A 13,564-nucleotide genomic window follows, 5' to 3' on the forward strand; every position below is an offset into this window, starting at 1 on the left:
TCCTTTTCCCCTCCCCCTTTTCATTCCCCCTCCACTTTGAATACACTGAGTATCATTTAAACATGTATTAGTTTTTACACCAGCATATATATATATATATATATATATGGAAAATATTTTGATTTTATGATATTTATCTTACCATAGAAATTCATACTGAGAAAGAGGTATATATATATTATGCATTCATAAAATATGATTTTTTTCCTTCTCAGCTCGTCCTGTTCTCCCCACGCCCACCCCCACACACTCTTTCCCTCTCTTCACCCCTTCTATCAGTTTAATCACCACCTCTTCCTGAATCTTCCCTGCCCACACCCCCTGCCCCCTTTTTCTCTTCATCATTAATAATAATAAATACCTCATACCAACCTAGCTCCCCACACCAGAGGTGCATTTCTTGCACGCTATTTATGCGAGGTTCTGAGACTTGATAGGAAGGTGCATTTCTTATTTCCACCTCGTGGCAAGAGTGGTTGGGTTCTCACAAATCAAAGTTAGGTAGCCTTCGGAGCAACCTTGCTGTGAGATAGGATAAACTATACTTCCTCAGTTCCTGCCTCGCATTTGTTTCTTTGCGTATGTACTTCTTGCCATCGCCACTCGCTCTCTCACCAATAGCATGCCAGTGTGCTCGCAAATAGAAAATGTGTCTCAGTCTCTGCAATCCTTCCACCACAGTCCATCTCCCTGTCCTCCCCCTATTTCCATACCACCATCATCCCACCCAAAACTCCCTCACACCCTTCCTTCTTTAACACCACTATCTAAGTACACAGACCAAATGTATGGGAAGGGTTTTTTTTTATCATCATTCATACATGTATGTAAGCATAAACTATTTACACAAACACACACACACATATAGATAGATAGATAGATAGATAGATAGATAGATGTCATAATCACATATTATATAATATAAATATATATACATATGTGTGTGTCTGTGTGTGTGTGACTGTGTGTGTGCATCAGATGTAAATTTATATACAAAATTACACTGCACACACCAACCACAAGAATCATCAGCAAGCTGATGCTGGAGATTTGTTTTTCTCATTCTGTTTGATGCAAAAACACAAAACAAAGGCATTAAACTGGCCAGACAGATACAAATGGCTTGGAAAATTAGAAAAAAGTTTTATCACACACACACACGACATACAACACTGTTTGCCCATGATTTCTCTCAGTCCAACGATTTCTCTCACTTTGAGTGAAATCATGGGATTGCGAGAAAGTGTGGTCGTTCCCCTCCCATGTTTTCCCCCCTTATTTTTATCAAAAACATTTCCTTTGTCATCAGGGTTGGTTTCTTGTCTTTTACCAACACAAATCTTAGAGAAAACTGAGTGAGAGACAGAAAAGGAAAAGAGAAAGAGGGGGGCAATGACAAAGACAATCATGATAATGGTGGTGACGTTAGTGAAGACAGTGAAGGTGATGACACAGTACTGGTTTAACCTTTCACTTCCGGTACTATTTGTGATTTTTGCAAAATAATCACCAACCTTGAAAAAAAAAAAATCACAAAAATTAATATAATGCTCAAAAGTATGTAAAAGTATACATTTTCTTGAAGGAAAATGAATGGAGAATATAATTTAAATTATCATAACTTCAGTGTTTTCAGAATGAGATGACTCCCAATCAGGGGAAGATAACCCGCATTTAAATAAATACAAAAAAATACACAGAATATTTTTTTGGAAAAAAGAGGAAAATTCAAGTTTGTTTATTTTGCAGGTGGAAACAGTGATAAAATATTAGAAAATGTATTGGACACAACAGCTAAGTACAATTATGTTATTTCCTGCACTATCATAGGGTTTTTTTACCCCGAAAATGGAGTATGGCTGCCTACATGGTGTGGTAAAAATGGTCATACACAGGAACGCCCACTCATGAACATACGAGTGAATGTGGGAGTTGCAGCCCACGAATGAAGAAGAGAAGATGTGGTTTTAAACATAAACACTATACATAACCACTCACATACACCCACACACACACACCCTCCCACACATACACCCACAAACACTATCACACAATATTACAACACAAAAACTCACTGTAAACAATATTTCAGCTTGAAGCTTTAATCTGGAGGGTTTCATAGTAGATGAAAACCCAAAAATGAAGGTTTCATATTGGGTTTATTCTATACCCACTTCTGACAGACCCCACCCCCTTCCTGTTGATGTACTTTGTAGCATGTGATTATCAGTTGATCATCAACAACATTACTTCCGTTTCCATTTTCTATCATGTTTTTGAAGTTGCTATTGTCGTAGTTGTGTGGAAAATCAAACAAAATTCTAGCCACCTCCTCTTCATGTTCTGGCAGCCATGTCGACACTCTCAGCAGCTTTTCACTTTATAAAAAGAAAAAAAAAAAAAAAAAATCAAAATTGAGCCGTCTCATCATTTGCAAGGGAGAAAAGCATTGTAAATGAGTGGCTGGACACCTGATTATGCAGTTACCCCTAAACTGCGGCTATATCCATGGTCGGAAGTGAAAGACTTAAAAAAATGTGTGCATGTGTATGTGTATCTGAGTGAGTGAGTGAGTAAGTGTGTGTGTGTGTGTGTGTGTGTGTGTGTGTGTGTGTGTGTGTGTGTGTGTGTGTGTGTGTGTGTCCTTTTGTCTGCTTGCTTTGCTGGTTGATTTGTTCCTTTCACTCTGTTTTTGAAATAATATTTCATGTTCTGAGTGTCTTCTATAAAGCTGAGAATGCATTTTCAGTGCAATCTTGCATGCAAAAAGATGCTATCACAAACAGATGAACATATGAACAAGCATGAAATAAAGAACATTCTTAAAAACTGTGACAGAAAAGGTTGCACCACAACAAATATCAAAACTATTATGTCCCATTTCCATGCGCCCTATGCAAAGGAAAAGCATTGTGAAAGACCTTTCTCTGTTACATTTATGAAGCTGAATCATTTTCATGTTATTCGCAACATTACTCAGGAAAGATCTGGTTCAAGTCTTGATATTTCATATTTCTGTTTCGGTTATAGTAATACACATTGCCTTAATTATGTTGTTTGCTACTAATTATGATGTTGAATTTGAGGTTGATGCATTGCAGTGATCCATTCCATCTTATGTGAAATACAATGAGTAATGTCAATTTCAGTGTCATTACTGTTGATGTCTTCACTAACACCACTGTCATTATCATGATCGTCACTGTCGTCACCCCCTTCTTTCTCTTTTCATCTTCTCTCTCATTTTTCTCTAAGATTTGCATTGGGAAATGGCAAGAAACCAACTCTGATGATAAAGGAAATTTTTTTTGTAAAAATAAGGAGGACTTCCCACACTTTCTCACACATTGTGAGAAAGCATGGGAGCACCCCCATGATTTCTTGCAATTGAGAGTGTTACGATCACTCAATCTTCGGTGTCGTCAACACTAGAGCCCAAGTTGAGTAGAGACAGGCGACATTTATTGACATCAGCAAGTACAATTAGGTACAATAGCAAGGCATGCTGGGAAAGGCAACAACCTGTGTGTGCCAGTTCAAGGTTTTTCTTTTCTTTGTTTTTTTTTTTGTTTTTCATTACAACACTTTATAACACCTCATGGAATACCAAACAAAGCCAGATGTCCTAAAAATGGGAGAAAAGTTTTTTTCACATTACATAAACAATACAAAACCTAACAACAACAAAAACACAACACACACACACTTCCACATCATATGGAAACCCAGCTGGTATTGAAAAGAGGCAAGGAAATGTACATGCTTGAAAACAAATGACTGGTGCATACTAGCAACTTCACAACTGCACCAAAGGAAACAGCACAAACACAATCAACATGTTTCATTGGATGTTAACTTGTCTCTTTTACACAATCCAAACCCTGGACTTTGGGATGTCAACAACAACAAGTACACAGCTCAACAAGTGTGTGTGTATGTGTGTGTGTGTGTGTGTGTGTGTGTGTGTGTGTGTGCGTGTGTGTCTACATACAAAGACGCTGGGTATTTTTGTGTGTGTGTGTTTTTTTAATGTTTTTTTCCACTTCTGTATGGACAGCTAAGACAAACGGGCTTTGATTTTTATGTATATTAAACATATAAATAAGTACAATCAACAAACAAATCCATAAATTATTAAACAGGTAAATCTCAGATATATATTATGCATTTGTATATATATAAACACACACATACATAAACACATAATTACAGTGATTGTAGTGTATGTCATCTGTTGTTTATGGATATCTGTTCTTCAATATTATATGTACATTGCAATTCCTTCAAAAAGGATGGCAGTGTTGGTCTTACATTATTTATCTTTGATTTGTACACGGAAAATATGGCAACTAGTAAAATTAAGTCAAGTATGTCATCAGTTTATTTTTTTTCATCTTCTCCAAACAGAATCATTTAAGTGTTAAGTGTCAGTCACGTACAAGTGACACATTTTTGTTGCAGTAAGTTATGTAATGCCGTCCAAAATCTCTGCACATATTAACAATGCCATAAATAGTGAACAATTGTATCTTTTGATATATTACAGAAATTACACCTGTCGTCCTTAACTACTCCCATGTCTTTTAAAATCACATTTGTAAGCAGTATTCTATAGCAAATCCTTAGCTGGAACCAACAGAGTTTTATCTCTTTTATTCTACTGTTTCATTTACAGACTGTTCCCCAAGGTACCAGTACATTCAGCTTATTCTCCCAAGACATAAATGGTGTAATGTTGAATATTTCTAAATCTTCTAGAAAAAACATTACTTATAGTAAATATGTGATCACTTTAAAATGCTTGTTAGAATTTCAAGAGCTTTTGTTTTCTCAGACTTTATGTTATTTAGTATTTTGATATTCATCTTCTTTTGGTAAAACTGAATTGCTTTAATGCAACTCAAATATTGCAATTTACTGATTTTGATAGTAATTCTTTTACATAACTATTCATAACTTAGGAATTCGCCTTGTTCGCCAATTCTAACATTATCTTCTTCCCATTTTTTACAGTATAATGATTAGTTGTCAATTCTAAGTTTGTCATTGTCAAATATCTGTTCTGTTACCACTTCAGTTCCCGTTTTTAACTAATTTTTTTGACAAAACTCAGCATACACTTGAAATGTTTCTTTCCAAAATGAATTGCTTTCTAGTTTGAGGAATCAGTTAGGACCATATGCATCTAAATTTTCAATCTCAGGACCCATAGATTTTAGGATAGTTTTCCATTTCGGTTCGCTGACATACATTTTCTTTATCCAAGATAACTTTAAAGACTTTATAAACATGTTAATGTCTGGGATGCCTATACCTCCTTTTTCAATACTGTGAACAGCATATTTTCTTTTGATTTTATCTTTTAGAATAGAATAGAATAGAATAGAATATGTCCCAAGTGTACCAGGGTCACAAGGAATATTTTTCCCACCCCACACAAATTTAAAGCACATGTTTTGCAGTTGTTTTATGATTTTCTCTAAGCACTGCCACCCTTCCCAGCGGTGACAATGTTCTTTTCAACCAGGATTTTAACTTCGTTTAATTTATCAGCTGTATTTAATTCTGTCATTTGCGTTAGATTGGTTGTAAACCAGAGCTCCAGAATTTTATTTTCTCAGGATTCCAGTCCATTTTTAAATGCAACAAGAAAACGTTTTTTGAATTTTTCTTGTTTCCAAGCCATAAGTTTTTGTTTTTTCTGCGTTAATTTTCAAACCAGAAATCTGTTCAAATTCAGTGAGGGTTTCAAACAAACTCTCATATGACTTCTTATCTCCTTCTAGTGTAAATGTGGTATCATCTGAAAATTGGTTTATTTTATGTTCATTGTTTTCAATTTTAACTCCTTTAACCCCTAGGCTGCCTATATGACGAGATGCCACAATGATGAGATAACTCATCATCAAAATATTCTGACTTTTCCCTGCTTTGCATTCAGTTCGTTGACAAAAATGCTGGTAGCTTTAGCTTGGGGAATCTTTCTAGATTCTAATCATAGCTGGAAACACCATCAACGTCATGGGGCAGTCCTTTATTTGAATGTTTTGGTTGGGTTACTGGCCACAGTGTTTGCCTGGCTCCTCTCCTCGCTCACTCAACAAAATGTTGGACTGACGCCGTGCTCAAGACATGAGATCGTGGCGAACTAAATCAACCAAGATTGCTTTCTTTAGCTGATGCTCAGAAAGAAATGAAGTGTAAATTCGACGGAGAAGACAGTGATGAACATATATAGGGCGATCTGATAGAAAATAAAGGGAGCAATCAAGAGAGTTGCCAAGATACGACTATTCATTTACCTTTCAGAAAATATATACTTTTATGGGTCTTTCTCCAATAACAAAGAGCGCAGAATTTTTTGAAAATTTATACCCGTTTTTTGTGATAAAACCCTGGCAAATAGATTTCACTTACATCTTATTTTCCTGGCAGAAAAAGGGCTAATACAGGTATTTTGTCTAACTTTGCATGCTAAGATTTCTGCACATAATATGAATAAATAAGGTGAAATGGGGTCACCCTGCTGGCAGCCTCTGTTTACCAAAAAGCTCTTTGACACCTTACCATTTATTGTCACATACGATTTTATATTTTTGCAAAAAGAGGAGACACATCTACGAATGTTCTCTCCAGATCCAAATGCTATGAGAACTTTTTCCATGTATGTCCAATCCACACAGTCAAAGGCCTTTTTAAAGTCTATCGACACAGGTAGGCCAGGTAGATTATTTTTTTCTAAGTAATATATAAGATCATGAATTATTCGTATTGTGTCACCAATATATCGTCCTTGTATAAACCCAGTTTGATCCTCGGATATGAGACTGGACAAAACTGTTTTAATTCCATTAGAAATACATGATGACCCTATTTTGTACATATAAAGTTTAGAAGAGTGACTGGCGTCCAGTTCTTCAAAAGTTCTCTTGGCCTGTCACCCTTGGGCAGGCATATAATAAGGCCTTCTTTTTGTGCTGCGGACATTTCACCCTTCAAAAACCCTTAATTCAGAGACCTCACAACAAACATGCCAATTTTTTTCCAGAAAAATTTGAAAAAGTTAACACATACCATCAGTGCCTGGACTTTCGTCATTCTTCATATTCCTCAAGAACTTTGTTGCTTCTTCATATGTAATAAGGCCTTCCAGGGCTTTGGAATCATTCTCTGATAACGTGGGAATATGAGTAATGTACTCTTTAACATCAAATCATTCTCTGATAATGTGGGAATATGAGTAATGTACTCTTTAACATCAATTCTGGTGACGTTCCTTTCTGAATACAAATTTTCATAGAAAAGTCTGGTTTCTTCAAGGATATCTTTTGTCTCTGTCAAGGTTTTTTCACTATTTGATACCAGTTTCAACATTTATTTGCTTATATAATGTCTTTTTTTTCCAGATTACAATAATACTTGCTTATTTTTTCACCCTGAGCTGCTTTTGATTGGAGAAAGATTCCCTCCATTTTGTGACGTCTAAGTTTTTCTAAGTCTCTCTTTGTTTCGTTTAATTAAGGTTATCAGCTCTCCCTCTGTAAGTATTTTCTTGTTCATCAAAGAATTAATTTGTCTTTCAAGCCCTTCTTCTTCCATTACGTTATTTTTCTTCTTCACAATGCTGTATGATATAGTTTTGGCTCGTATTTCCATTAGCAATACATCTTGAAATAACTGATCAGATATTGTGAAACGAAGTTGATTTAGTAGGATTAAATGTAGGTTATTTCTATCATATGGCAATGCAGCACATTATTTTTTTACTTGCTGAATTGTTTCGTTGATCAAACTGGCATATTCTTTATCTTTTAGTATGGAGGCATTAAATTTCCAGAAGGTATTATTTCTCTCTCTTTGCTTAAATGTTATTGTTACAGATATAAGTGAGTGATCACTTCTGTATCCGTACTTAATGTTAGCCTCTGTCACATAAGAAAGGAAGTTTTCTGAGACAAGAAAAAAATCTAGTCAACTTTGTTGTAGTGGGTTTGTCCTTCTCCATGTATATATATATCTTAAAGTATCAGGGTTAAACTCCCTCTAAACATCTACCAGCTGAAGTTCAAACATCATGTCCAAAACTTGCTCCTGTGCCCTCATGTTATTAACATGTTTACAGTTATAATAGTCTAATAATGGGTTCATCACTAAATTCCAGTTACCCGCTATTATAATGTTTTCGTTATTCAAGCTAGTTATTTTATCTTTCATATTCGGATAAAAGACTGGATCATCTCTATTTGGTCTATACACTGTGACTAGTGTAATATTTTTGTCCATTGTTTGTAGTTCTATGATTAATAAATTCCCAGATGGGTCTTCTATTGTAGCCTTCATTAGGAATTCAAAATTGTTATTAAAAAGGATAGTTACACCTACTGATTGTGTGTTATGTGATGAAAAGACACATTCATAACCGCATTCTGCTCTTATCCTTTTCTCCATTTTCTTTTCAAAGTGTGTATCCTGCAGAAAATAAACATTATACTGTTTTTGGCAAAGGTACTGCATGAGATCTTGTCTCTTTCGATAATTTCCAAGTCCCTGGCCCTGACAGTTCAAAGATGCAATTTTAAAACTGTCCATTGTTGAGTTGTAATGTTACTCAATTATTGATCAAAGAAGTTATATTTATGATTGTATTTAATAACTGCTTTATATGTTACCTGAGTGCTGTATTCTGTATTTTTCAGCTTTCTTGTAATTCTAATACGCCACATCAGAAAGTAAATTGAACATGAGGTCATAAAACTTACGTATTCAACAGCGTGTGAAAAAGCATTCAAACACATATTTATACTCATAACAATACCAAAAATAACACAAAAAGCAAAGGCAAAAGGACACAAAGAAAACTTACGCTAAAAAAAAGTCTACATTTTTGCACACGGCCAGGAACAGGACAGTCATCTTACACGACTTGATTTGATGCTCCCAGTTTCATGAGCTATGCATTTTTTTTTAAAACTTTTGAGTCTGATAAAGGTACATGTTAGCTGGTTTACAATGCCAGTCCAGAAGAAGCGGCCACGCAACAAAAGCAATTGTAAAATCAGCAATATTATATACTGTTGTTTGTGACATTTGTAACAGCAGGTCAGGGGCATGGCCCTTGCTACTGGTACCATGTAACCCAGTACTACCTGCTGCATGCGAGTCTCCCAACGACAGACCAGGCGGAGGAGGAAACCTTTCCCAACTGCTGTGAAGGCAGAAGAGGATGCTGACAGACAAGCTGACTGCCCTGTTCCAGTCTATCTGGGAGGGAGGGGAGGTCCCCCTGGATTTCAAGGATGCTTCAATTGTCCACATTTACAAACAGAAGGGAGACAAAACATCCTGCAATAACCACCATGTAATCTCTCTCCTCTGTATCGCCGGCAAGATCTTCGCCCACATCATACTGAACAGACTGGTTGACCATGTCTCCAACACATTCATCCCTGAAGCACAGTGTGGCTTCCGCTCAGGCAGGGGAACATGTGACATGGTGTTTGCCGTATGCCAGATGCAAGAGAAGTGCCGTGAGCAGAACAAGGAGCTCCACATGGTCTTTGTAGACCTGACTAAGGCCTTCGACACGGTGAACCGCTGTGGTCTGTGGAAGATCCTCCTAAAGTTCGGCTGCCCAGAAAGCCTATTCCAGCTGATAGCATCATTCCACGATGGCATGCAGGCGAGAGCACAGGAAAATACTAACATGTCGAATCCATTCCCTGTGGTAAATGGAGTGAAGCAGGGCTGCGTCCTGGCACCCACGCTGTTCTCCATTCTCTTCTCTGCCATGCTGATTGATGCCTTCCAAGACTGTGACTGGGGCACCTACATTCAGTTTTGCACAGATGGCAAACTTTTCAACTTGCGGTGACTCCATGCCAGGTCCAGGGTGTTTGAGGCACTGCTGAGAGAGTTCCTCTTCGCTGATGACTACGCGCTTGCTGCACACACCTCAGCCAGACCGAGTCCATATACCAACCAGTTAGCTCACAGAACGCCAGTGCCCCTCCCCCCCCCCCCCCCCCCCCCCCCCCCCCGCCACCTGTAGTCAAGATTGATGACACAGAGATCAAGTCAGTCGACAAGTTTTGCTACCTGGGCAGCACCCTATGCAGATGCAGAAGTGACGCTGCGCATCACCAAGGCCAGCTCTGCCTTTGGCAGACTCAACAACAGGCTGTGGAACAACAAAGGCATCAGGCTCAGCACCAAAATCAAAACCTACAGAGCTGTTGTGCTGACCACCTTGTTGTACTGCTGTGAAACATGGATGACGTATTGCCATCACATTCAACAACTTGAGCAGTTTCACCAGAGATGCCTACGAAAGATCCTCGGCGTAAGTGGCAAGACAGGGTCTCCAACCTCCAGGTCCTAGAGAGGAGCAGCCTGCCCAGCATCGAAAGCCTGCTGATCCAGTGCCAGCTATGCTGGACAGGACACGTTGTCCGCATGACAGACAGCAGGATCCCGAAGATGCTTTTATATGGCCAACTCAAGGAAAGCCACCGTGAACTTGGAAGACCCTGCAAGCGCTTCAAGGACACCTTGAAGACAAACCTCAAAGCCTGTGACATAGACATCGCTTCCTGGGAAACTGATGCCCTTGACCGCTCTCGCTGGAGGATGCCGTGCTCTTGTGGCATAAAGACGTTTGAAAACAAGAGAATGCTGGCCATTAAGGAGAAACGTGAGCGAAGGAAGCAGGGCTCAACTTCTGGAGACATTTTCCCTTGCAACACCTGTGGGAAGTGCTGCGCATCCAGAATCGGCCTCTTCTCCCATATGACACACACTGACAGATAAGCCTGCCTGCCTTCTCATCCGTCGGATCGACGGGAGACTCCTCCATCAACAGCATACATCTTTGTCATTACACAAATCAACAACCTCGTTTATGTGAATTCATTCAATATTCTTTTCTTTTTTTCCCTTCACTGGGCAAGCTTGTGTAGGTCTGGTGAATTTTGCCCCACAAAATCAACTGGACGGCCATGCAAATTCAAGGAATAAAATAACAACTTGCACGTTTTACATTTAGTGTGGACCTGCCTGGATCGGTGGGGGGGTGGGGGGGTGGGGGGGGGATATAGGAGATGATGGATAAAAGCTGATTGTAATAGTTGCAGTGATATTAACAATACTAATTATAAATGTATAAGTAAGTATGGCAAAATAATAATACAGCAAACTGTTATTGCCACTTGTTGTCCCATTGCTGTTTTCATACTTTGTGAAATCATCCAGTCAAAAACAAGACATCAACTTGATTTAAATAGGCAGGGGAGCCACTCAAGCATATTTTTCATTTATAAAATGTCAATGTTGATATGAATAACAATTCGTTTTTGTTTGTTGTTGTTTGTTTTTTTGTTGTTGTTTTTTTGTGTTTTGTTTTTGTTTGGGTGATGGGTGGGGGTTGGGGGTCCTTCACTGAACAAACTTGGGAAAGTCTAGTTAATTTTGCCCCACAGTGAGCTGGACAGCTGTGCAGATCCAGGAAACAGGATGGCAACATGTACACATTACCAAGAGTGTGGACTTGCTCAGCTCGGTGGGAAACAGGGACAGGGGGGTGTAGGGGAGTGGGTCCATGGGTGGGAAGGGGAGGGTAGGGTGAGCGTGGTCTCTAAGGCAAGCCCAGACACCAAGGTAGGGCAGAGGGCGGTCCCTCAGGAAACATGGTCAGGGCAGACTCAGGGGACGGTGGCATGTCAGACACAGCGGCCCCAAAGCAGGTAGTGTCAGTATGCAGTGCACACCCACCTGAAGTGACGTTGTCCGGCTGGACCTGCACATGAGGTAGGTCGTCAGCACACCAGTTAGGTACGCCAGGTGTGGTGGTAGCAGGCAGGGTGGCGGAGCCATCAGCAGGAACAGGGATGGTAGGCTGGCTGGATGCAGTGCCTGACAACTGGCTGAGGACCCGGGCAGTGGGAGCAGCCAAGGTGGACACACCGGAAGCGACGTCAGTGGGGAGCACAGAGCCCCCTGCGGCATCAGTCAGACGATCAGAACCACAGGAGGACTCCTCTGCCAACCAGGTGGGCTTGAAGGGTGGGGTAACAGTGGACAATGCAGACCCGCCGGAACCAACATCCACAGACAACAGAGACACCTGAAGGGAGACCACAGCAGCAGAGGATGGCCTGGCGGATGAAATGACGGCAGCAGATGTCCCGGTGTCACCAGAGCCGGCGTCTCCACATGACGGGCTGATCTGGGGGGACATGCAGGTTAGGGCAACGTCAGTTGACACCTGACGACCAGAGACGAGGTTGGCCCCAAGGGATTGGGGGCTCTCAGTGGTGGAGGTGCCAGGCCCTGCAGACACAGGCTGAAGTCGATGTGCAGGGGGTGGAGCGCCGGCAGCCCTGTCAGACGTGCGGCGTGAGAATCCCGAGGGTCTCACTGGAGCACAACCCGTGAAGACGAAAGGCTTCTCTGACATGAGTCTCCTGGCCTCCTGCTCCACACTGCCGTCACCTTGACAACGGTGCCGCATAGGTCTGTTGTCCTGTGTCCCAGCTCTTGTGGAGATTAGAGACATGGAGGCTGGGTGAGTGCACAAGGAGGGAGAGCTGGAAGGAGAATCTTTCTTGCCTGATGACACATCTGGAAACAAGCCCCATGGTAGGCCTCGGAGAGAACTTGATCAATGGTCACTTGGTTGTTGACATTCACCTCTACCAAATCGAAAGGACGGCTGTCTGCTCTCCAGCAGCGTCTGTTGGTTTTGCCCGTCAGTCCGTCGACATCCCTGCACCCCTCTTCCTTCATTGCCCGATACAGGTACACTGTCCAAACGCTGGGCACCATGCTGACAATTCTCGGTGTTTCTGGAGGACTGTCCTCTGTCACCCTCAGCCTGTTCCCTCCCCACTTCTCACTGAAGGAAAGTGTCAATGTCTTTTTCATCTTTCTGTATGTGAAGAATATGTTTGCCATCATCCAGACTAACGAAGAATTTGCCATTTTTCACCCAGGCCTCTTTAACTCTGTCATGGTGTTTTAGTCTCTCTAGTCATGTGGTGTTCAGAATGGTTTGATCTTCTTGTATGGATAGTTTTGTCCCTTTCAGTTTTCTTCTATTGTAAAGTATTTATACAGTGGTTTTTCTTGATATAAACTTAACCAACACAGGTCTGTTCTTCCCCTTTACTAGTTTCCCCACCCTGTGCACTATGGATATATCTGATCTATCAATATGAATGAGTCCCAGTCTGCGCTGAATGACTCCCAGCACCTTTCTCTCACAGTCCTCCACTCGCTCTCCCTTATGGTCTCTTCCTATTCTGAAGAACCTCAACTGTTCCTTTCTTCCTCGTTGTTCAAGAGTGTTTGTTTTTTCTTTACTGTCTAGTACCAATCTTTTGAGTTCTGTAACTCCTTCATTAAGTTCTGCATTACATTTCTCATCTCTTCTAATTTGATGTTGATCACTTTGTTTTCAAGTTGGATTTCAAACCTTTTTTCCTGCCAGAGTTTCTTTTCTGTCCATAAGCCTGTCATTACCTTCTGTCACATGTCGCTCAAGATGTACAAGCTTGTCAAATATAATGTC

General features: G+C 40.3%; 1 protein-coding gene across 1 annotated transcript in view; it reads right to left on the bottom strand.

Annotated features, from left to right (window-relative positions):
- The window catches only part of LOC143296629 (uncharacterized), a 141,329-nt gene extending 129,009 nt beyond the window's left edge, over positions 1–12,320 (bottom strand). The window contains exon 1 of the mRNA XM_076608659.1: positions 11,767–12,320. Within this exon, the coding sequence (XP_076464774.1) occupies positions 11,767–12,232 (466 nt within the window). The 5' untranslated portion in view covers positions 12,233–12,320. The remainder of the gene's footprint in view (positions 1–11,766) is intronic.
- Between the last annotated feature and the right edge of the window lie 1,244 nt (positions 12,321–13,564).

The sequence above is a fragment of the Babylonia areolata genome, chromosome 21 (assembly GCF_041734735.1).
Source record: "Babylonia areolata isolate BAREFJ2019XMU chromosome 21, ASM4173473v1, whole genome shotgun sequence".
NCBI lineage: Eukaryota > Metazoa > Mollusca > Gastropoda > Neogastropoda > Buccinidae > Babylonia > Babylonia areolata.